This window comes from Coenobita brevimanus, chromosome 72 (genome assembly GCF_032717465.1).
Source record: "Coenobita brevimanus isolate Jiangsu-jjx chromosome 72, ASM3271746v2, whole genome shotgun sequence".
Lineage (NCBI taxonomy): Eukaryota > Metazoa > Arthropoda > Malacostraca > Decapoda > Coenobitidae > Coenobita > Coenobita brevimanus.
Window position 1 is genome coordinate 41,276,223 of NC_137025.1, and position 24,659 is coordinate 41,300,881.

The 24,659-nt window shown below is 41.5% G+C and overlaps 1 protein-coding gene across 1 annotated transcript in view; it reads right to left on the reverse strand.

Annotated features, from left to right (window-relative positions):
* Positions 1-24,659, reverse strand: part of TfIIFalpha (transcription factor IIFalpha) — a 95,658-nt gene that overhangs the window by 68,403 nt on the left and 2,596 nt on the right. Inside the window, exons 2-5 of the mRNA XM_080278225.1 lie at positions 21,970-22,004; positions 17,053-17,187; positions 11,302-11,436; positions 2,980-3,150 (exon numbers count right to left, since the gene is read on the reverse strand). Of these exons, the coding sequence (XP_080134351.1) occupies positions 2,980-3,150; positions 11,302-11,436; positions 17,053-17,187; positions 21,970-22,004 (476 nt within the window). The remainder of the gene's footprint in view (positions 1-2,979; positions 3,151-11,301; positions 11,437-17,052; positions 17,188-21,969; positions 22,005-24,659) is intronic.

Genomic DNA, 24,659 nt, shown 5'->3' on the forward strand with positions numbered 1-24,659 from the left:
ACGGGAAGACCGCCGCCACAGTGCATGTCGGCCGTACGCTCCGTTGATTTTAGCCTTATTTTCAGTGCTTATTGTACAAATACGGATTCCTAACTACCTTTACGTTGTAGTATAAAGTTTACTGTGACAGAATGAGGCTGTGGTAGAGGGGAAACCGGGTTGCTGGAGGTGTGAAAGTGAAGATTTGGTTACCCAACTTTGCAAGTCTCCACAAGTCCTTGGGTAGTCCACGAAGGCTCAACACCTGTCTCTGGAGAAAGCTGAATGTAAGTACTATCTGCCATACCAAGTATAATGTTCTAGGGTTAATCTCTGATTTTTGGCGAATATTTTCCTACAGGTACTCAGCCTGCGATACAACCCCACCACTCGGGGGGGATCGACTGTACACAGCCGCGTTTTAGGGGTTAAAATAATACAATTTAGACTATTGTGGTCTGGTTAGGTTAGGTGAAGTAAGGTACTGTAATTGCTTTGGAGGGTCTGAGGAGCAACACAGGACTGTCTTGTGGTGTGCATGCATGAACGGAGTGAGCAAAAAATTGAGTCCCAGTATATACTTAACATTAAAATTCTGCCCACATAGAGACTGAATGAGTCAGGACACACTAGGCATAATTTACAGTCTGAACAAACTATGTATTAAGAACCAAACCTGCACTAAATGTTGCAGAAATTAAATAATCTACGACCACTGAAAGGGCAGGTTGCCATCATATGCCATCAAATATTTGAATTTCCGTTTACGATAAATACAGTAAGCTCGCCCCGAACACGTTCTCGCCAAAAGCGGTCCCAATTATAAGCGGTTAGTGCTGGGATACGTATAAGACAATGTAAGATTAAAGAACCATTACGAAAACTATAAATTTACGCAAGACAAGCCTTTGAAAGGCCAATTCCTCGAACATCAGCACAGCGCACACAGTATGTTTTGATCACGTGATCATGTGATTCGCTGTACTGCTTTTCCACAGTACTGTATTTGTAAGTTAAATATTTACATTACTGTTCTGGTAAGTTTATGTACTAGTTAAAGTACCATACTATTAAATAACATTAAAGCAAGAAATAAAGTCTTATAACCAGTTTACCTGATAGGCGTCTGAATATTCCCTTTTTTATTTGTTCGTTAAAGATTTGCTGCACTGATTTTCCACAGTACTGTATTTGTAAGTTAAATATTTACAGTTCTGGTATGTAAGTTAAAGCACTTAAATAAAGTTAAAGACTTAAGTAAAGCCTTGTAACCAGTAATCTGATTTATATGATTACCCATGATCGGCAGGTTCCGAGACAATTCTCCATCAAGTCAATTCCCCGTCAAACAATTCCCCGTCAAAACTTGGACGATTCTCCATCAGGACAATTTGCACCCTGAACAATTCCCCGTCATTCTATAAATATACTTATTTCGCCTTTGAATTATATTCTAGCGTCACCCATAGCTGTCTTCATTAATGATGGAGAATTGTCTTGTTATTGTTGTGAAGGCGAATTGACTTGATGACAAACTGTCCCGAAAACAAACGGCATCGGAATGTTGAAATGGGAACAAAAGGTGCACTAAGAGTATACAGGAAATGGAAAACAGAAATGGGTGGGGAAGATATGAAATATGATAACACACCAGTCTCTATCACTTTCTTCAGGTGCCGCACCAATACACCGAAATTAAACGATAGAAAAAGGCACTCGCATGAAGAAACAAAGTGCATAATGTGTGGACACGAGAATGAAGATATAGAACACTTTATATTAGAATGTCAGGAATATAGGGAAGAAGGAGAAAAACTACCAGAACTACAACAGCCTTACATAGAAAGTAAAGAGGACATTTTAGGACAGCTATAATTTGCAATGGAAGACCTTGAAAGAATAAAACAATTCACACACAAGTGCTGGGAAAAAAGAGAGAGAAAAGAATCAAGGAGCTCAGCAATGAATAAATTGGAAAACCAAGAGATACTACAAGAGGGGCCGTTGCAAAGGCAATCCCTCTACCAATCATCACATCGCATCGCCTTGTGTTTACATATTTGTATGTTGAAGTTTTGCTGAGCAGTACTGTATTTGTAAGTTAATACTTTAAATAAACCTTCTAACCACTTAAAGTGCTTCATATTGATTACCCATGGCATATAACAGCAAAACACCACATTTAGGGGGTCTAGGGAGCAAAATAAGGAGTAGTCAAAACTTACGTGGCTTCACACCGAATGCGCCGCAGTTGAAACAAAACCCTCGCAAGAGGGGCGAGCTTGCTGTATAAACAATTCATCCTACGTTATACATACGTTATATATTACGATATATGACAACTGCGATTCACAGTTTCACACAACAGTGTAGGTATTTAACAAAGAAAAATATGTGTTTTAAACAGCACGGGGAATGTGTTTGTCCCAATCGTGGAGCCATCTAGCGGAATACTAGGCTTTTCAGAAGCATCCCATTCTAGGAGTCAGTAAGTACAGCCAGCCATCAACTGGTGAATTTTATAGACAGGAAAATGTAGACATTCATTCAAATCAGCCCACTGTCAAAAAGACAGCATTGCAAAGCTGTCTGCAGTGGATGTATGACGTAAACTGGTGCTGATGTGAATTTTGTTTGAAGGATAGTGAAGTGGTACCTGCCAGCTGGTACAAGACCAATATTTGATTTTCACTCACTCAGTGCATTGCTAGATCATATTTTGAAAGATATGTAAAATAGTCTGCCCTTGCTTTACTTCTCTTGTACCTTAGGTCCTTTGAAATGAGCTGAAATATAAAAATTCACTACTGTACTGATGTATGGTTGTAGATATCAGACTGATGCTCGGGGACTATGACCTAAACATTATACAGCTTTACTCTGGAGAGCTTGTCCAAAACAGGAGAATTCCCCCCCCCCTCCCCCAAAGATTTTTTGTGTTTCACAGGTACCTACCATCAAGTTTTCGTGTACTGTAATTTAAGGGTTACTGTATCTCACCTCTCAAACTCCTTTTCAGCCTCTTCAGCACTGAGAGCCTTGTAGCGCTGAATAAGCTTGAAGTTATACCATTCTTCCACTGGATAAGCTTCAAAGGCTCCATCCTTACCCTGCATGAATACGTACCACGACGAGTTTTCTGACACACCACCTTCTCGTATTCCTTTGAACCTGTAGAGATGGAATGTATCATAAGTTCTTGCTATAAGCCATCTATCTTAAGTTCTTTTGTGCTCCTAAGACCTCAGCTGTTATTGTTACTTAAGGGGAGTGGACGCCAGCAGGGACCAATTTTCGACTGACAAAAGCATTTTGCGAGTTACCCCATAAAATAGTTCCGTGTATCACTCGTTCTCTGTAAAAATTTGATGCTGTACAACAATTCTTTCCCCTTCAAAAAAAATTATCTTTGTAATTCAAATTTTGAGGTCACTTCCCTGCAAAAACCTCCATTTTCTATGCAATATATAATATGACCACTTTTTTCCCGATTTTTTCCCCTTTATTTCTGCAAAAATTATGTCATACGTCTGGCAACGGGACTGTGAGTGTGTGGAGTGTGGCAGTGAGGCGGGGAAACGCGAGAGATATGACACTGGGAGAGGTGAGATGTACCGGTAAGCCTTGGTCTCAACCTGTTCCCAGTCTGTGCTAATCTTGGCCATTTCTCATTGTTTTTGCACACTTTTTGAAGATGGGGCAACCATCTAAGAAGCTACTGCAGCATCAGAAAGCGACAGAGAAGAATTTGACGCCATTTCAAGGCGAGAAAAACGTGTTGGAAACAGCACTTCTTTCTCCACCATTGCCACCTCTCCTCTCACCTGCCCCCCTAACCCCCACTGCCACCTCACCTGATGACCCCCAACCTTCTACATCTGTTTCTCCAACTTTGTCTTCTCCAACACCCTCTACCTGTTCATAATCATCCCTAATCCTAACTCATAAAATAAAAAAAGAGTACCTAAGTTGTTTCTAATCGTACAGACACTGCAAGTCAACAAAAAACGAGTGATATTTTGGAACTAAACTTATTGCCCTTTGGAGTGATGTAACTTCATTAGTTTTGAACATAAGACTATCTATCTACCTATTGCCAGACGCCTCAATCCCGTTCGGGGTGGCCACAAACAAATCGCCTCCACGTCGCCCTGTCCCCCGCCATTTCACTGCCCCGCTCCCTCCCTCTTCCCCCCTCCACCTCACTCACATACACTCTCTTCGTCAGTCTTTCACCCTCCATCCTCTCCACATGGCCAAACCACCTCAGTGTATTCCTCCTAACGCTTCCTATCACATCCACATCCACACCACAACGCTCCTTTATATTCTCATTTGTCAGCCTGTCTCTCCATGTAACTCCACAGGCTCCTCTTAAATAACTCATTTCCACTTCTCTCACTCTTGACTTGTGTCCTTCCAGCAACGTCTAAGCTTCACTTCCATACGTTAGAGTTGGTATCACAATACCGTCATGTAGTAACTTTTTCACTTCCATGCTCACTTCCCTGCTTCTTATCACTGCTTTCAAGGAACCAGCAACCTTTCTTCCCTGCTGTACCCTTTCAAGCACTTCACCCTCCAAACCTCCATCCTTACTCATCACACTACCCAAGTACTTAAATGTACTCACATTTTCCAATATCTCACATCCAACCTCATTGTACATTCACTGACTTCACCTCTCTCAAAGACCATCATTTTACTCTTCCCTACATTCACCTTTAGATTCCGTTTCTTACACACTCTTCCAAACTCATCCACCAAGCCTTGCAGCTCCCCTTCGTCTTTGCTCAACAACACAGTATCATCTGCAAACAACACTACAGGGAGTTTCCAAACACTACCCTCTCTCACCAGGGCCACTCCAACATCCACTACCCAACCTTGTACCTCTTTCATTACCCCATCCATGTACAGATTGAACAACCATGGAGACATGACACATCCCTGTTTCAACCCAACCTTCAAAGAGAAAAATTCACTCAGTTCACCATCCACATGCACTGCAGCCTTAGCACCATCATACACACTCTTCACAGCATTCAGCAACTTCCCATCTACTCCATATATTCTTAATACTTTCCACAATCCTTGTCTATCCACCCTGTCATATGTTTTCTCCAAATCCATGAAAGCCGCATACAACTTCTTTCCCTTCTCTAGAGACTTTTCCACAAAAGATCTACTGTAAGAATGAATATCTGATCTACACAACCTCTTCCCTTCCTAAAGCCTCCCTGTTCTTCTCCAACTAATTCCTCTGTTCTTTGTTTCTATCTATCTATCTATTGCCAGACGCCTCAATCCCATTTGGGATGGAAGAGAAGACGGAGGGGGTTGCAAGGAACAGCGTGGTGGAATGAAGAGGTGAGACAGGCTGTGGCACAAAAGAAGAAAGCATACAATGAATGGATGAGAAATAAGGGCGTGGAAAGAACTTGAGAAGCAGAAGAGAGAGTTATATGTAGAAAGAAAGAGAGGTGAAAAGATTAGTAAGAGAGCGTAATATGTGAGTGGATGAGGAATTTGGAAGGAATTTGAGTGTAAAGTGAAGGGACTGTAAGAAAATGTTCTGGAAAGAGGTGAAGAGAGTAAGACAGGGTGGAAGTGAGGTTAGCAGGGGAGTGAAAGATAAAAATGGTAGATTACTAGTGGAGAAGGGAGAAAAAGTGAGCAGATGGAGAGAACACTTTAAGGAATTGTTGAACGTAGAGGATGGAAATAATGCAAGTATAAGTGTCTGGAGAATGGCTGGGAGAAGGAGAGAGGTGAGAAGACAGGAAGAAATCAGTAGGATAGAAGTTGTGGAAGCAATGAAGAAAGTTAAATTCGGGAAAGCCCCAGGAATTGATGGAGTGTGTGGTGAAATGCTGAAGCATGGGGGAGAGATAGTAGTAGAATGGATGTGGAAGATGTGCAGATAGGCCTGGGAGGAAGGTAGAGTCCCGGAGGATTGGAAGTCAGGAATAATTATTCCCTTGTACAAAGGAAAAGGGGAAAAAGAAGAGTGTGGTAATCATAGGGGCATTTGTCTTCTTAGTATAATAGGAAAAGTGTATGGTAGGATACTTATTGACAGAGATAGAGGAAGAACAGAGGAATTAGTTGAAGAAGAACAGGGAGGCTTTAGGAAGGGAAGAGGTTGTGTAGATCAGATATTCATTCTTAGATCTTTAGTGGAAAAGTTTCTAGAGAAGGGAAAGAAGTTGTATGCGGCTTTCATGGATTTGGAGAAAACATATGACAGGGTGGATAGACAAGGATTATGGAAAGTATTAAGAATATATGGAGTAGATGGGAAGTTGTTGAATGCTGTGAAGAGTATGTATGATGGTGCTAAGGCTACAGTGCGTGTGGATGGTGAACTAAGTGAATTTTTCTCTTTGAAGGTTGGGTTGAAACAGGGATGTGTCATGTCTCCATGGTTGTTCAATCTGTACATGGATGGGGTAATAAAAGAGGTACAAGGTAGGGTAGTGGATGTTGGAGTGGCCCTGGTGAGAGAGGGTAGTGTTTGGAAACTCCCTGTAGTGTTGTTTGCAGATGATACTGTGTTGTTGAGTGAAGACGAAGGGGAGCTGCAAGACTTGGTGGATGAGTTTGGGAGAGAGTGTAAGAAACGGAATCTAAAGGTGAATGTAGAGAAGAGTAAAATGATGGTGGTTGAGAGAGGTGAAGTCAGTGAATGCACAGCGAGGTTGGATGGTGAGGAATTGGAAAATGTGAGTACGTTTAAGTACTTGGGTAGTGTGATGAGTAAGGATGGAGGTTTGGAGGGTGAAGTGCTTGAAAGGGTACAGCAGGGAAGAAAGGTTGCTAGTTCTTTGAAAGCAGTGATAAGAAACAGGGAAGTGAGCATGGAAGTGAAAAAGTTACTACATGACAGTATTGTGATACCTACTCTAACATATGGAAGTGAAGCTTGGACATTGTTGGAAGGACACAAGTCAAGAGTGAGAGCAGTGGAAATGAGTTATTTAAGAGGAGCCTGTGGAGTCACATGGAGAGACAGGCTGACGAATGAGGATATAAAGAAGCGTTGTGGTGTGGATGTGGATGTGATTGGAAGCGTTCTGAGGAACACACTGAGGTGGTTTGGCCATGTGGAGAGGATGGAGGGTGAAAGACTGACAAAGAGAGTGTATGTGAGTGAGATGGAGGGAGGAAGAGGGAGGGGGAGGCCGAGGATGAGATGGAGGGATGGGGTGGAGAGGTATATGAGAGAGGGGGGTGTGAGTTGGGAGCAGGGCAGTGAAATGGCAGGGGACAGGGCGACGTGGAGGCGATTTGTTTGTGGCCACCTCAAACGGGATTGAGGAGTCTGGCAATAGATAGATAGATAGATAATTAGCCATGTCAAAGTTTAACCCCTTAACCGCGGGGCGTCACTTTCGTGACGCTTGGGAGCAAGGGATCATACCGCGGGGCGTCGCTTTTGTGATTCTGTGTTATTTTGAATTCACCCGGGCTTCCAAGTGGGGGCTTGTATCATCTATCAGTACTGCCAATGTCCAACACTAGTCAGCACTCCTAATCTCATCTGTACTCCCATCCATTGTTGACAATTTAGCCATTTCTCCCCGTTCTTGACTCCCCTCCCTACCCCCCCTCCATTACCCTATCCTCTCGCCTGCCCAGCCGTGCTACGCTAAGTAAATCTTCCCTGGAATTTTTCACTGATTTCATCCATTGAAATAAGCCCTATGTCCTATTCTTATACCAAATAATATATACAAGAAAGAAATAAGGTAAGTGAGATTGCCAAACACCTGGAATTGGCTAATTATCACCTGACAACACCTCACGTGCACTCGTTCGCTAATTTTCGCTGTTTTTTTCCCCTTGAAATATGCCCTATAATCTATTTTCGTAATAAATATACATGTAAGGAGGGAAGGGAGAAGCCTAAGTGATATTTATATTCACCTGGAACTACCTAATTTATAATGTATTGTCTAGATTTCCTGCCAATCATATCAGTGCTAAACAAAGATGTTTCAAGATCTAACATTGGTAGCTCTGAAAATATATCTCCTAAGTAGGCCTCTAATCTATTTTTGAAATAAATATACATGTAAGGAGGGAAGGGAGAAGCCTAAGTGATATTTACATTCACCTGGAACTACCAAATTTATAATGTATTGTCTAGATTTCCTGCCAATCATATCAGTGCTAGACTTAGCTGTTTCAAGAAGTAATATTGGTAACCCTGAATAACCCCTTAGCAGGCCTCCACGCTAGCCCTCCGTTATCAGGTTACTCTCAACTTCCGAAGTGAGAGTACGTATGTTTCTTCTTGCTGACTTCAAGGCCTTTTTTCACCCCCATGCAAATGGCCCTGTGACCTTTACCCCCTACTAAACCTCGTGTGGAAAGAGGTAAAGGGCTGACAATTGATAAAAGAGTGACTACGATCTTTCTATTGAGTAAAACAGTGCAAGTGGAATTGTAAATAATGTGTAAATAATGTGTAAACAGCAAGTGAAAGTAATGAATGTAAATATATGTGAACAATGGAAAACAGTTTTATAAGTTATTTCAAGTGACAGTGCACAACACAGTGTAAATAAAATAGAAATGTAAATAACGTAAATAAAATAGAGAACGTAAATAGAAATGTAAATGAGTAGTATTATAAGAATACGAGTATATACCCTAGGAGTAATGAAAGTGAAAGTTTCACTCAAGCATGTCTGAATGCTATGAGTTATGAGAGTGAAGATGAAAGTGACATTCACTCTCAATGCCAGTATACAGGACGAGAAAGTGAATGCTATGTATTTTACTGAAAGAAATTGAATCCCTACAGTGACAATAAACTAATACTACTGAAGGAAACTTATGAATAAAGACTGTAGATATATATAAGTGTTATATAGTAATAGAAATATAAAGTGTGAGGGGTTTTATGAATAATAAATGACAGACTACTAAGAGCGAACTAGTGCCAGTGCGACGATCAGACGCGCTCGTAATTTCCATTGCTTTCACAGTGTTTTTTTTTTTTTAGTATGGATCCCAAACTACTTGAAAATTGTAGAATAGTGTTTATAGTGTTTGTATCTGGCTGTGGTAATCATATTACGGGTTGTCGGGAAGTGTAAAGTGGAGACTTCGTTACCCTACTTCAGAGGTCTCCACAAGTCCTACGGTAACTGACGAAGGCTCAACAATCATTCCAGGAGAAAGCTGAAGGTATCTGCCATAAGCATATGTAATTTTATTATTCTAGGACTAATAACTGATTTTTGGCAAATATTTTTTGAGAGTCTGTCGGAGCCCAAATAACCCCGCGGCACACGCAAGTCATTGGTAAACAAGCCCGCGGTGTAGGGGTTAAAAACTAGTTACCGAAAATAAGCAAAATGCACGGTCACCCCTCCGGTTCGACGGGCCTCATATTATACCACTTGATTGTTTCCATATAACTATTACGTCCCTGTAGCCCAGCAGTCTTCCAACGTCACACACACCCTCATATGTCACCACTTTGACACTAATAACCACTATCCATAACACAGGTACAGTATACACTGAAAAAATTGTTTTGATTATTTAATGTGATTGTTGGATATTTATAGGCACTGAATTAAAAAATGAAAACCAATTCTCTTCATTATGTAACATTCTTTCACAAAACACTTTTTTTTTTTTTTTTTTTTTTTAATCAATTGCCAGACGCCTCAATCCCATAAGGGGTGGCCACAAACAAATCGCCTCCATGTCGCCCTGTCTAATGCCGCTTCACTACCTTGCTCGCAGCTCACACCTCTCTCTCTCTCATAAACCTCTCCATTCCATCCCTCTATCTCATCCTCGGTCTGCCCCTCCCTCCACCCCACTAGCATACTTTCCTCATTAGACTCTCGCTTTCCACCATCTCCACGTGGCCAAACCACCTCACCTAATGCTTTCAAGCACATCCACATCCACACCACTGAGCTCATTCACTTCCTCATTTGTCAGTCTGTCTGTCCATGTAACTCCATATCCTCCTCTCAAATAACTCATTCCCATTGCTCTCACTCTTGACTTCTGTCCTTCCAACAACGTCCAAGCTTCACTTGGACAGGTTAAAGTTGGTATCACAATACTGTCATGCAGTGACTTTTTTACTTCCATGCTCACTTCCCAGCTTCTTATCACTGCTTTCAAAGAGCCAGCAACTTTTCTTCCTTGTTGTAGTCTTTCAAGTATAGTAATTCAGCCTCCAAACTTCCACTCCTACTCATCACACTACCCAAGTACTTATATGCACTCACATTTTCCAGTTCCTTCATCATCCAACCTCACTGTACAATCAGTGACTTCATTCCTCTCAATGACCATAACTTTACTCTTCCCTACATTCATCTTTAGATTCCATTTTTTACACACCCTTCCAAACTCATTCACCAAGCCTTGCACTTCCCCTTCATCTTCACTTAACAATACAGTATCATCTGCAAAAACAGTACAGGGAGTTTTCGAACACTGCTTTCTCCCATTAGGGTGGGTCCAACATCCACTGCCCTACCTTGTATCTCTTGTATAACCCCATCCATATACAGATTGAACAACCATGGAGACACGACACATCTCTGTTTCAATCCAACGTTCAGACTGGAAAATTCACTCAGTTCACTTTCCACGTGCACTGCAGCCTTAGCCCCCTCATACATACACTTCACGGCATTCAACAACTTCCCATTTATTTCATATATCCCCCATACTTTCCAAATTCCTTGTCTATCCACCCTGTCATATGCTTTCTCCAAATCCATAAAGGCTGCATACAACTTCTTTCTCTTCTCTAGAAACTTTTCCACTAAAGACCTAAGAGTGAATATCTGATCAATAGAACTTCTTCCCTTCCTAAAACCTCCCTCTTCTTCTCCAAATAATTCCTCTGTTATTTCCCTAACTCTGTCAATAAGTACCCTACCATGTACTGTACCTTTCCTATTACACTCAGAAAACAAATGTACCTACGATTACTACACAATTCCTTTTCCCCTTTTCCTTTGTACAGGGGAATAATTATATCTGTCTTCCAATGCTCCAGGACTCTACCTTCCTCCCAGACCAATCTGCACACCTTCCACATCCATTCTACTGCTATCTCTCCCCCATGCTTCAGTATATCACAACACACTCCATCAATTCCTGGGGTTTTCCCCATTTTGACTTTCTTTATTGCTACCACTACTTCCATCCTACTGATTCCTTTCTCTCTTCTCACCTCCCTCCTTCTCCCAGCCATTCCCCAGTCATTTATACTTGCATTACTATACTTAACCAAGACGAAAAGTTCCTGAGCAGCATTTTGCATTAACTCACTTTTTTCCTGTCTTGCCTCCAACACTCAGAATCCATGGCTGGTCTTCGGCTCTATACTTCTTAACACTGATACCGTACTTCTTGCGGCGTGCCTCCTCTCGCTGCTCACGACCATACTCAGAACCTGCCCCGTACCTGACAACCAGCAAGCAGTGCAAATTAGATCAAAGACTGGTGGTTAATAAAACAGAAGGATCTATGACTTCAAAATACTGTACAGATAATTCATCTGCAATAGTTTTAACAATATATACAGACACTAATATCATTACTCATCTACTCTGAACAAACTCTTTCATAACCAGAGATCATACTAAATAACCTTGCTTAAGACAACCCCGCAGATGCAATGCTTACCTGTAGTTGGTGGAATTGCTCTGCCAAACAGAATGGGATTCAGCAAATAATTTTCTTTGCTTTTGTTACACATTCTCTAAAACAAATTCCTTGTGTTCTATGCATCCCTGTCCCCTGAATGATACATATATTGGAAAAGAGAAGTGGACATCAGACTTGTCACATCAAATCATCATCTTTGTAAACTGCCTCTTCTCCTTTAATTTACCTCTAAACAACCACCTCTTCACCAAGCATACCATAGTTTTACATACAATAGCAATGATGACAGCCTGTTGCACTATCAGTGCAATTTATCATACTGTAGTCAATTATTTAGGAAAACTATCTACCTACTGCCAGACGCCTCAATCCCGTAAGGGGTGGCCACAAACAAATTGCATCCATGTCACCCTGTCCCCCCCAGCTCACACCCCCTTGTCTTATACGAGGTGTGTTCAAAAAGTATCCAACCTTTGTTCATAAAAAATACTCGTATCCAGATACAACAAACTTACACTAATCTCCTTCACAGTAGTCCCCTTGGGCTGCCACACACTTCTTCCAACGGTTCTGCCACTGTCGGAAGCAGCGCTGGAACGCCTCTTTTGGGATGGCACATAGCTGGTCCGTCGCATTCCGCATGATGTCTTCTCTGGACTGAAATCTGGTCCCTTTGAGGGGCATTTTCAGCTTGGGGAAAAGCCAGAAGTCACACGGAGCCATGTCAGGAGAGTAGGGAGCCTGACGAAGCACAGGTGTGTTGTGTTTGGCCAGGAAACTCTGCGGGTGCATTATCGTGATGGAGCTGCCAATTGCCCGCTGCCCACAGGTCCGGCTGTTTGCGTCGCACAGCGTCACGAAGGCGACGCAGAACCTCTTGGTAATACTCCTTGGTGATGCTTGTGCCGTGTGGCGCGTACTCGTGATGAACCACGCCACTGGAGTCGAAGAAGACGGTCAGCATGACTTTGACCTTGCTGTGGACCTGCCTTGCCTTTTTTGGCCTCAGGGATGTTGGATGCTTCCACTGTGATGACTGCAACTTGGTTTCTGGGTCGTACCCATAAAGCCAGGACTCATCGCCAGTGATCACTGTGTTGAGGAAGTTGGGATCGCTGTTCACAGTCTCCATTATGTCCTGTGTGATCTCCAAACGGAGTTGCTTCTGCTCAATCGTTAACAGCTTTGGTATGAACTTCGCTGAGATTCTCCTGATGGCCAAATCCTCCTTCATAATGGAATGAACAGATCCAAAGCTGACGCCCACCTCGTCTGCAAGTTCTCTGATCATGATTCGATGATCCTGCATCACCAGGGTCCTCAATTGGTCAATGACGCTCTCATTTCGGGATGTTGAGGGCCTACCAGAACGTGCTTCACTCTCCACTGATGTGCGGCCATCTTTGAAGTGGTTGTACCACTCCTTTATCTGTGTGTTGCCCATTGCTTTGTCCCCGAAGACCTGTTGAATCTTGCGGATCGTTTCCACTTGGGAATAGCCAAGCTTTACACAAAATTTAATGCAGTAGCGTTGTTCAAGTTTTTCCGTCATTTTGTCAAAAAAGAAAATCCAACACCGCTCACTTACACTTCCTCACTCATCGGCGGTCTGCCGTCGAATGACAGCTTCTGCTGGTGGGAAAAAATTCACACATGCGCATTAGGATCGCCTACATACGTGCACCAAACCACGCCTCCCTAGCTTCATTTGTTTATGCACGAAAAATTAAGGTCGGATACATTTTGAACACACCTCGTATACCTCTCCACTGCATCGCTCCACCTTATCCTTGGCCTCCCCCTCCCTTTCCCTCCTTCCACCTCATTCATATACATTCTCCTCATTAGTCTCTCAGTCTCCACTCTCTCCACATGGACAAACCACCTCAATGTACTTCTCCTGATGCTGTCTGTCACATCCACAACCACACCACAAAGCTTCTTCACTTCCTCATTTACCAGTCTGTCTCTCCATGTAACTGCACATACTCCTCTCACATAACTCATTTCCACTGCTCTCACTCTAGCCTTGTGTTCCTCCAACAAGGTCCAAGCTTCACTGCCATATGTTAGAGATGGTATCACAATACTGTCATCTAGTCCAATAAAACCAGAAGGGCAGTCCAGACTGTCTGACCACTTCAGCTGTGCTCACCACAATAAGGAAAATAAAAGATATGTTTACCAGTGTACAGTACAGCATTATTATATATATTGTACCATTAATTTATGGCAGAAAATGTACAATACAGTACAGTACTGCAATGGTAGTGAAAACGGTTAAAAACCGCCAGTGCAATCTGGACTAATGTCTCATACATCGGAAAAAATCGGGGTTAGCAGGGGGATGTCCGGATGTCGCTTTTATCGGAATTTTGCTTTTTTTTGAATAGGTTGGGCCCCAGTTAGTCCGTTATAGTGAGATTTTACTGTATTTCAATAAGGAGGGAATGGGCCTCAGTTGAACCCAGCAGTAGCTAAGCCTTCCTGAAACTGATGACAGCTTACCTCTGTACAGTGAACCCTTCACAAGTCGAACTATATGGAGCTCTAGCCTTGTTCGAATTACCGAATTTTCAATCTTACCGAATTTTCACCCACGAAAATTGCTAAGACAATACCTATTACTGTACTTGTCTTTTCAACACTGAATTAAAGGAGCTTATATAAATAAATAAGTTATGACAAAATACAATTCAGTGCATTTAATATATCTTTAATTGATAGAAAATCATTCATAGAGGCAGTACACACCTATCGGCAGCTTGTGTTGGAGATGGATTTTCACCCCCAAATTCCAAAGACAATGCTTATTACTTGTCTTTTCAGCACTAAAGTAAAGGAGCATATACAGTGTATAAATGAATAAAGAAAAACACACAAAAAAGAAAACAATTCAGTGCGCCAAATTTACCTTACGTTAGAGGCAGTACAGACCCGGCAGCAGCTTGTGTTGGAGATGGAGGTGGTGAAGGTGCTGGAGTTCACAATTTAACGTAACATTCTAAACAGTACCCAGTATTTATTTCAATGAACATTAAGAATTAAATGTAATCACTACAGTACACTGCAATGTAACACTTGCAGTAATAATAATACTGAACTTTAATCATGATCACTTAACACTAAGTCACACGCACACATTTTTTTTTCTCATTTAGCCAAATTACAGTTTTCATAAACACACACACAGACACTATTTGGTGTCTATTCCAACACTACTTGAAGTGCTGGCTACCCGAAGAGCTGTAGAAGCAGAATCACTGCTGGAATCAAGGTCGACGCCTTGGCATAGGCATAAAGAGGACATGAATCTTCACCTGCTTCTGCTGCGAATACTGGTGACGAATAACCAAACCTCGCAACTCCCTTACATGTGTATAAAAATTCTGTGCTTCTGCATCAACATAATCCAGCCAAGATATGACAACATCCATTGCTTCACGAACTTGGGATAATTTGTATGGATTCTCATGTCCAACATCACTGTTCTCTTCCTCGTCATCATCACCATCATCATCATCTTCATCTTTCTTCCAAGCCACGGACTCAGCAATTTCTTCTTCTGTTTGGTGATGATACCCAGGATCATCTGCATCCATTTCAAGCCACTGGATGACATCATTAATATTCTTCTCACCGACTTTTTCCATAACTTCAAGATAATCTGAGACTTCAAAGCCAGTGAAATCAGGCAAGCAGCAGACTGGTAGCCACATGTCAGCCTGGCGACACCTTTGTCCCCCTACCTCCGCATCTCGCCCTACTTACATACGAGGTCTCCGCCTGAGTACGGCTTACCGAAGATTCCATCGTCTACAAGTTCGACTTATGAGGGTTTACTTACTATATTTTAACCTTCATAGTCTCATGGCTGTGTTTACACTAGGCCTGTAGTATGATGTTATCATACAGTGAACAATTCTTCAATCTTTATCAAAGTACTGTAAGGACATCAATACTTGTGCTTTTCATGCGACCAATGATGCTCTGATTCTCTGAATGGTTTGTTTACCACCAACTCTATGGACAGAGTTGCCAAACAGAAAACTTCAAAAGCACTGAGCTTAACTTTAAAACATGCTAAACTATTGCACTACACTGCTACTGTATTGTCAGTAAGAGCAAGTCGGTCTCAGTCAAAGCTCAGTTCATTAGTTGATTGGGGAAATTTATGTTTCCATTGGCGGTTCATTCTGTGAAACGAAAAATACTCACAGTGTCGGCAATAGTACCACTAGGGATGTGCACCAGCGAAAAATCATCTCCTAATTGGTTTGTCTGCTAAACTTAATATCGTAAATAATGAAGTTACATGAATATCCGTAAAGTAGCAGCAATTTCCATTACTTTTAAGTAAAGAGAATGGTGGAATATGACGTCAGAGTTACAATGGTGTTTTCTGATTCACCAAAGATATAGCATGAAATGATACACATACCAATACATTTGAAACTAGAGTGCTGTTGTTTATAATGAAATAAACTCGTTAAGAGCAGCACAGTAAGTACAGTATCCAACAAAACATTGTGGGAAGGTAGATGGAAGTCCTGCAACCTCATGTTCTTGTTAGGCTAAGCCTAGACCTAGTTTTTTTTTTTCAAAATCTTCTCTTGAAAACTACGGTGTGTGTTATGCGCATAGCACACTATACACCGGGAAATACGGTATATGTGAAATGGCTGACAAAATTTAAATGCTGTCTTTATTCATCAGTCTCTAATACTGTATTATTCATTTAATTTTTTCAATCTAATGACTTTTCTTTTTTCTAATGCTGCTATTGAATCAAAAGACAGTTTTATTCACTTTATGCAAGATTTTTTTTCAAACTGGATTCCAGGTCTAGATCATTCTTCTCATCTGAATAAAATTACCTGGTAGTAGCAAAGCTAAAATATGAAAATCACATCATCACAATTGCCCTCCTCCCTTCCTACTTCTCCCATCTTTCCTGTCACATTACTCTTCTTTCCTTTTCAGTGGGCTTTACACTGAGTGGCAAGCCAAATGGTTTCCTGTAAGCCTGGAAATCATTTACAGTGCTGGGTGGTAACCATATAACCAACTTATACGTGTTCCCTATATGACAACATGCAGGTTGGCGGAGAGTTAGTGCCTCTCCCCATAAAACAACTAACTCAAACAGCCACCCCTTACAGGACTGTGGCATCTGGCAATAGACAGATACAGCAGATAGATATACATCACCACAATGATGGGTGACAAGGACAACAATATGCTTGGGCAGAGAGAAAACCCTGGCTGAGTGTTTAAACCAATAAATTTACAGTACTCTAAGAAAGACTGGTTCTTCACATATATATATGTCTTTTTGACCCTCATCTTCTGTCTGCTACAATCAGTTCATCTAGCATATACTCACATCCCAGCCATACATCACACACTCACTTGGGCATTTCTTCCTCCAAGCCCTTAAACTCCTTCATATTATTCTCACGCTCCATCTTGATGTGTGACCAGGTCTTGAAGTCCACACCAAGTGCTGCATGATACCGCATCATGTGGTACTTCTTCTTTATTGACCTGTGAGGATGGAAAACCTTTATAACAAGTACTGTGTTGAATGAGACAGTGCTGGAGTTTGGAGGACTAACAGGGGAGACAATTTGGAAACCATGCAAGTTTAAAGGTGAGGAAATAAATGAGAGGCAATAGTGCACAGCTAAAGGAACTGGTAATAAGATTATCAGAAACAGTATCTGCAAAATTGCCTAGTTTTGCTTTGAAATGTTAACATTTGATCCTTCTAAACTTATGTTAATTCTTCAATGTAAAGAGCCAAAAACTTTACACTGAACAAAATGATGTATCTGTTACTGTTTATGTTACCTCAGGCTCTTCTGGACATGAACCCAATGGGAAACCAGCCACATCAACAATGACTTTTCAGAGCTCTTCTTACTGACGTTAAGTTGGAAGACATTGTAGTGGAGGTGAGGTATGTGAGGTGAGTTAGTTGTGTGAGGGATGCACTGCAAGGTGGGCATAGTGGATTGTTTGTGAGCTGCATTTCATATTGATACTGTGGCAGGGAAGAGTAATGGCCACACCATATACCAACTATGGGCAGTCATGTATCTCCAGGCTGGGTACCAGTAGTTTATGTGGGGTGAATGTGTTGTCATGGTTCATGAAGGATGTTTCCTGAAGGTGTGGAACAGATGTGGTGACTATGAGTTTGTGAAGTGCAATATATGATTGGGGAGGAGAGATGATGCTGAGACAGTATGTGCTATGCTGGGAGGTCTCTGTTGTTTCTTTATGGTGGGTGGTGGTACAACATAAAAGTTACAGTACATGGATGAGGTGAATCCTGTGCTGAAGTAATTTATTATGTATAAAGCCTTTCATGAACTATGTAATAAGGATGAATTGCAAAAGCACACTCTCTTCAACTCTACTCCCCACAGACTTCCATACTACAACTTTATTCCACATCTTTCATAAATCACATTAGTTTTATATATATATATATATATATATATATATATATATATATATATATAATGTGGTAGGTGGGGGCGCTTACCATCCACTCACTCAATGTAGTGCTGCTCTCGGGTGTCTGCCCTGTCCTCTCCTCCATCCTTCTTTCCTTCCATCTTCTTCTATCTTTCTTTCCTTCATTCTTTCCTCGTCCTTCTGCCTACTGGTGACTTTACACTCCCTCTTCTGTCTTTCATTCCTTCATTCTTTCCTCTTTCTTCTGCCTATGGGTGACTCTACACTAAGTGACAAGCCAAATGGTTTCCTGTACACCAGGAAACTATTTACTATGCTGGGTGGTAACCATATAACCAAATTTTGGCACCTGGTGGTTTAGTGGGTAATTATTGTGCTCCAATCAGATTGAGCCGGTGAAGGTTTATATCCAAGGGGTTGTTGGGGTTTATTGCTCACGTAATGCCACTCAGGGTTGAGTGAGTTGGTCACTCTCATCTTAAATGTCAGGACCAACTGCCTAGCCCCGGGCTCCTACGCTCCTCATGGGGCAACGTAGGATTGGATGATGGATGGATGGGTATATATACTGTGTATGTATATATATATATATATATATATATATATATCGAAGAACACCAAAATCAAAGACAGTGTACTGAGGTGGTATGGTCGGTGGTATGGTCAGGTGGAGAGCATGGATCACAACGAAGTGGTGAAAAAGATATATCTGAGCAAATCTGAAGGAGTATATAATATATACTGTTTATATATATATAGCCTCTGTGGTACAGTAGTAGAGTGTGCGTTTCGTACACGGGTGAACCAAGGTTCGCGTCCCGCCAGGGTAATCAACTTTGGGAGTGTTCATCCGGACACGTACTGCATTGGCAGACACAAGGGGTGCTGTGGTTGAACCAGTGTCGCTTACTATAGTGTATGTTTGCTCCCAGTCGGCTTGCGCGGGCCAATTACACTTGGTTCACAGACTACACACACATCCAAAGCCACTCCAACACTACAATTACACTTACAAGCACTTCTCATCCTACATACAATCTCTATCAGACAGCCTAAGCCATTTGGTAGAGATACATTGGCTGTATCGGGACAATACGCATGTCCTGCAGTGGATACTCAAACGGCTGATGATGATATATATATATACTGTATATATATATATATATATATATATATATATATATATATTCATTCATTCATTCATTGCCAGACGCCCTGTATCCCAAACGGGGTGGCCAAGGCTTAGAGTTAATTGTTTTACAGGGAGGTGCACTAATCCTCCACCAACCCCACTTGACACGTAGGGAGAATATATATATATATATATATATATATATATATATATATATATATATATATATATATATCTATATATATATGTAGCAGCCGTGGCTCAGTGGGTTAGAGCACTCCGTTCTGACCGAAGGGTCGGAGGATCGAATCCACCCAAGGGTCATTGGTAGACATCAGGAAGGGCATCCGGTCATAAAATGCTACACGCTCCAAACCAAAGTCCTCTACCCAGGGGCAACGCCATAGCCCTTATCCAAAAAAGGGGTACCTGGCGTAAAACTCACTCTCTCTCTCTCTCTCTATATATATATATATGTACAGTATATACAGTAAAACCTCTGCAACTCGGCATAATACTGTACATGTGCAAGCCTTGCCGAGTTGTAGGGATGAACTTTAAGTTTCCCCCAGCACACACACACAAAAAAGGAAAAAAGGAAAAAAAATGGAAAAAAATTAAAAGTTTTTACAATAAACAGTAAAAGCTACTTAGTTGTAGGGTGTATTCCAGGCATGGAGGAGGACTTTTGGTAGTTTTTGGAGGTGTTAGGGGGGCTCAAGATCACTTTTGGGCACACCTTTACTGTACTGTATTTGACACTGTACACTATGTAAAGCACAATTAACACTATAAAGGCCATTACTGTAATGTTTTTATCACTTGTACTATACTGGGGAACTAAACACTAAACACTTAAACATTACTGTACAACTCAGCATTTTACCGAGTTGGAGTGATTTTTGCCAACTCTCTTCCTCTCACGTGAGCATTTTGGGGAATTTTCAAATTTTGATTTTTTAAATGAATATTTTGGAGCCTTTCCGAATTGTAAAGGTTTCCGACTTAAAGGATGACGAATTGTAGAGGTTTTACTGCATATATATATATATATATATATATATATATATATATATATATACTTTACAATCCCTCTCCTGTCTTTCTTTCCTTCATTCTTACCTCTTCCTTCTGCCTACGGGTGACTCTGCACTGAGTGACAAGCCAAATGGTTTCCTGTACACCCGGAAAACATTTACTACACTGGGTGGTAACCATATAACCAAAGTTTGGCACCTGGTGGTTTAATGGGTAATTATTGCACTCCATTCGGATTGAGCTGGTGAAGGTTTATATCCAAGAAACGATTCCTTGAAGGGAAAACTTATAAGCCAGATCGCCAGAACATTCAAAGAACCCTTGTCCTCCCCTTCCATGAAAATTTTCTTGATGTTGTTCACACACTGAGGAAACTTAATGTACAAGTAGTATTCAAATATGAGAACACCATCAAAAAAACCCTCATCAAGAACACCCCTTTCAGTAATTCAGGCGTTGTTTACAAAATCCCATGTAAAAGCTGTAACAAATTTTACATAGGACAATCTGGAAAAGATTTGGAAACTAGAATCTCACAACATAAATACAGTGTAAGGACAGCCCAACAGAGTAGTGGTTTATTTCAGCACAAAGCATCCAGTGATCACCATATTGACTGGACAGCCTCCAAGATTCTAGCAAGATCAAAAAGCTTAGACGAAACAAATGTAATAGAATCTTGTCTAATTTCTGGCACATATGAAAAGAATGTAAACATGAGCTATGGTCATTTTAAGTGTGATAAATTGTTAACTGAATTAATTTAAAGCAGTATCCCCCAGACTAACATGTGATTGTTCCCTGTCATCTCCTGGTGGTGTAGTCACACCTGTATAGGACACACCAAGCATTAATCCTCTAGGTCTTAAGTTAAGCAGCATTATTTATCCCCTCCTCCCTCCCCCCTCCCCCCTTCCCACTTCCCCTCCTCCCATCCCCCTTCCCCCTCCCTCCCACTCCCCTTTCCTCCCCTCCTTTGTCACGTGCATTTTTAGATTCAGGTCATCCTTTGTTGTGTTCGACTCCCTGCTGCAGGTGACCATAAGTTAAGCCGCAGGAAAAAATTCAGGTCATCCATTGTTCTGTGTGCCACTACCTGCTGCGGGTGTGTATAAAAGACCTCTACTCTTTACGTTTCTGTCTCACTCTGTCTGAAGATGTAATATACGAAAGTGCTCACTGTTCCTCCTTTCATTTCTCCTGTGGTTAGTTTGCAATATATATATATATATATATATATATATATATTTATATCATCATCATCATCAGCCGTTTGAGTATCCACTGTAGGACCGGCCTATCCCAACCGAAGTCGGGACGATACAGCCAATGTATCTCTATCAAGTGGCCTAGGCTGTCTGTACAGTAAGTAGGGTGAGAAGTGCTTGTAAGTGTAAATGTAGTGTTGGAGTGGCTTTGGATGTGTGTGTAGTCTGTGAACCAAGTGTAATCAGCCCTGCGCAAGCTGACTGGGTGCAAGCATACTTTATAGTAAGCGACACTGGTTCAATCACAGCACCCCTTGTGTCCGCCAATGCAGTACGTGGCCAGGTGAACACTCGCAAAGTTTATTACCCTGGCGGGGCGCAAACCCTGGTTCACCCGTGTACGAAACGCACCCTCTACCACTGTACCACAGAGGCTCCATATATATATATATATACTGTACTTACTTTGGCACCCTCACCACATACTCCGTCACAGACCCCTGGAAGTAAGACAAACTAGGATTAGTATATACTGTACAGTGATTCAGCACTTGATTTACAATTCAGAACTTAATTGCAATGGTAGCCAGGCATTTACAATGTCAATTGCTGCTCAATAAATTACAATACAGACAACTACAGTATAAATTAATAATAACAGCACAGTGTCATATTGCAATTCATATCAAGATAGCCTATACTTGGTCCAAAATGTACTGGTATACAGTGGGCCTGATGCCATCTGGAATTATTCAGGCATAAGGAATTACTCATAACAGCCTTGTATGAATCATAATGGTAAATATCAATATAAGATTTTTCTCTGTTTCACTATTTTTTCCTTACTCATTGGTGTTTTTATGTTCATACCTTAATCAAAAAACTTACTGCTCCACATAAACGTGTTTTTAGATACCGAAATACCCTCATCTAACCTCACCTAAAGAGGTAAGGCTGACTGGGAGGAGGAGAAAAAGTTCACTGTCAAAGAAGCAACTGAGTAATGGCACCTGCTCCTGAATGACCACAATGAAATTATGGAAAAATGTGTCCCAACTTAGAGATCCAGATCAAATATATATAAGTGGATGAAAAGCAATGCTGATCAGAGACAAAGCATGGGAATGGTACTAAGCAGAGCCAGACACCATAGCAAGATATCAGCTCTAAAACACAGCAAGAAACACAGTGGCCTGGGATATGAGAAAAGTCAATAACAGCTATGACAAGACAGAAGTCTTAGACTTAACAACAAATGCCAAACAATTCTGGCACTATGTTCATCCCAACACCACCATCAAGGATTCTGTCACTAGGATGAAAACTGCATACAGAGTTCTTGCTGTAGACAACAGGGAAACAGACCAGGAAATGAACACAAGCCTTCAATGGGGTTTACATGAGGATGGACACTACCCATCCAACTCCTGTGCTGTAAACCATCTTTCATGGACCAGTGACAACATGACATAGTAAATCACAATGAAGTGAAGAAAAAGACTGGCGGGGCTCAACTCAAACAAGATACCCAGCCAAGGTGGAGTGTCCCCAGTATTCCAGAAGGCATGTTCAGATATTGTGTGTGACCCTTTTGATATTTTTTTAATGTTCTTGCCTCTTGGACACAGGAGAGGTTTCAAGTGACTGGAAGAGGGCCAATATATTACCCATCTTCAGGAACAGTAACAAGAGTGAACTCCAGAATTACTGGCCAGTAGCTTTTAATCTATCTATCTATCTATTGCCAGAAGCCTTAATCCCATAACGGGTGGTCACAAACAAATCCCCTCCAAGTCACTCTGTCCCCCACCATTTCACTGCTTTGCTCCCACCTCACACTCCCCTCTCTCATATGCCTCTCCACTCCATCCCTCCATCTCATCCTTGGCCTCTCCTCCCTTCCTCCCCCCCTCCACCTCACTCACATACTCTCCTCATCAGTCTCTCATTCTCCATCCTGTCCATATGGCCAAACAACCTCAATGCATTTCTCCTAATGCTTTCCTCAGTTGTTAGTCTGGCTCTCCATGTAACTCCACATGCTCCATCCATCTATCCATCATCTAATCCTACCTGCCCCATAAGGAGCGTAGAAGCCAGGGGCTAGGCTAGTTGGTCCTGACATTTAAGATGAGAGTGACCAGCCTCACTCATCCCTGAGTGGCATTACGTGAGCAATAAACCCCAACCATCCCTTGGATATAAACCTTCACCGGTTCAAACCAATTAGAGCACTGTAATTACCCACTAAACCACCAGGTGCCAAAAGTTGGTTATATGGTTACCACCTAGCGTAATAAATGGTTTCCTGGTGTACAGGAAACCATTTGGCTTGTCACTTAGTGTAGAGTCACCCACAGGCAGAAGGAAGAGGAAAGAATGAAGGAAAGAATGTTCCTCTCAAATAACTCATTTCCACTGCTCTCACTCTTGACTTCTGTCCCTCCAACAAGGTCCAAGCTTCACTTCCATACGTTACAGCTGGTATTACAATACTGTAATGCAATGACTTTTTTACTTCCATGCCCACTTCCCTGCTTCTTATCACTGCTTTCAAAGAAACAGCAACCTTTCTTCTTTCTTGTACCCTTCCAAGCATTTCATCCTCCAAACCTCCATCTTTACTCATCACACTACCCAAGTACTTAAAAACGTTCACATATTCCACTTCCTCACCATCTAACCTCACTGTACAACCAGTGACTTCATTTCTCTCAAAGACCATAACTTTACTCTTCCCCACATTCATCTTAAGATTCCGTTTCTTACATACTCTCCCAAACTCATTCACCAAGCCTTGCAGTTCCCCTTCATCATCATTTAACAATACAGTATCATCTGCAAACAACAATAAAGGAAGTTTCCAAACACTGCCCTCTCTCATTAGGGCCACTCCAACATCCAGTGATCTACCTTGTATTTCTTTTATAACTCCATCCATATACAGACTGAACAACCAGGGAGACATGACATATCCCTGTTTCAATCCAACATTCAGATAGAAAAATTCACTCAGTTCAATACCCACACAAACATCAGCCTTCACCCATATATGTATTCCCACTTTCAGTCTTACCCACACAATCCTTGAACCAATTGACCCATACTCTTTTGTATTCTCCTTCCACCTCTTGCACATAATACATACACTCTCT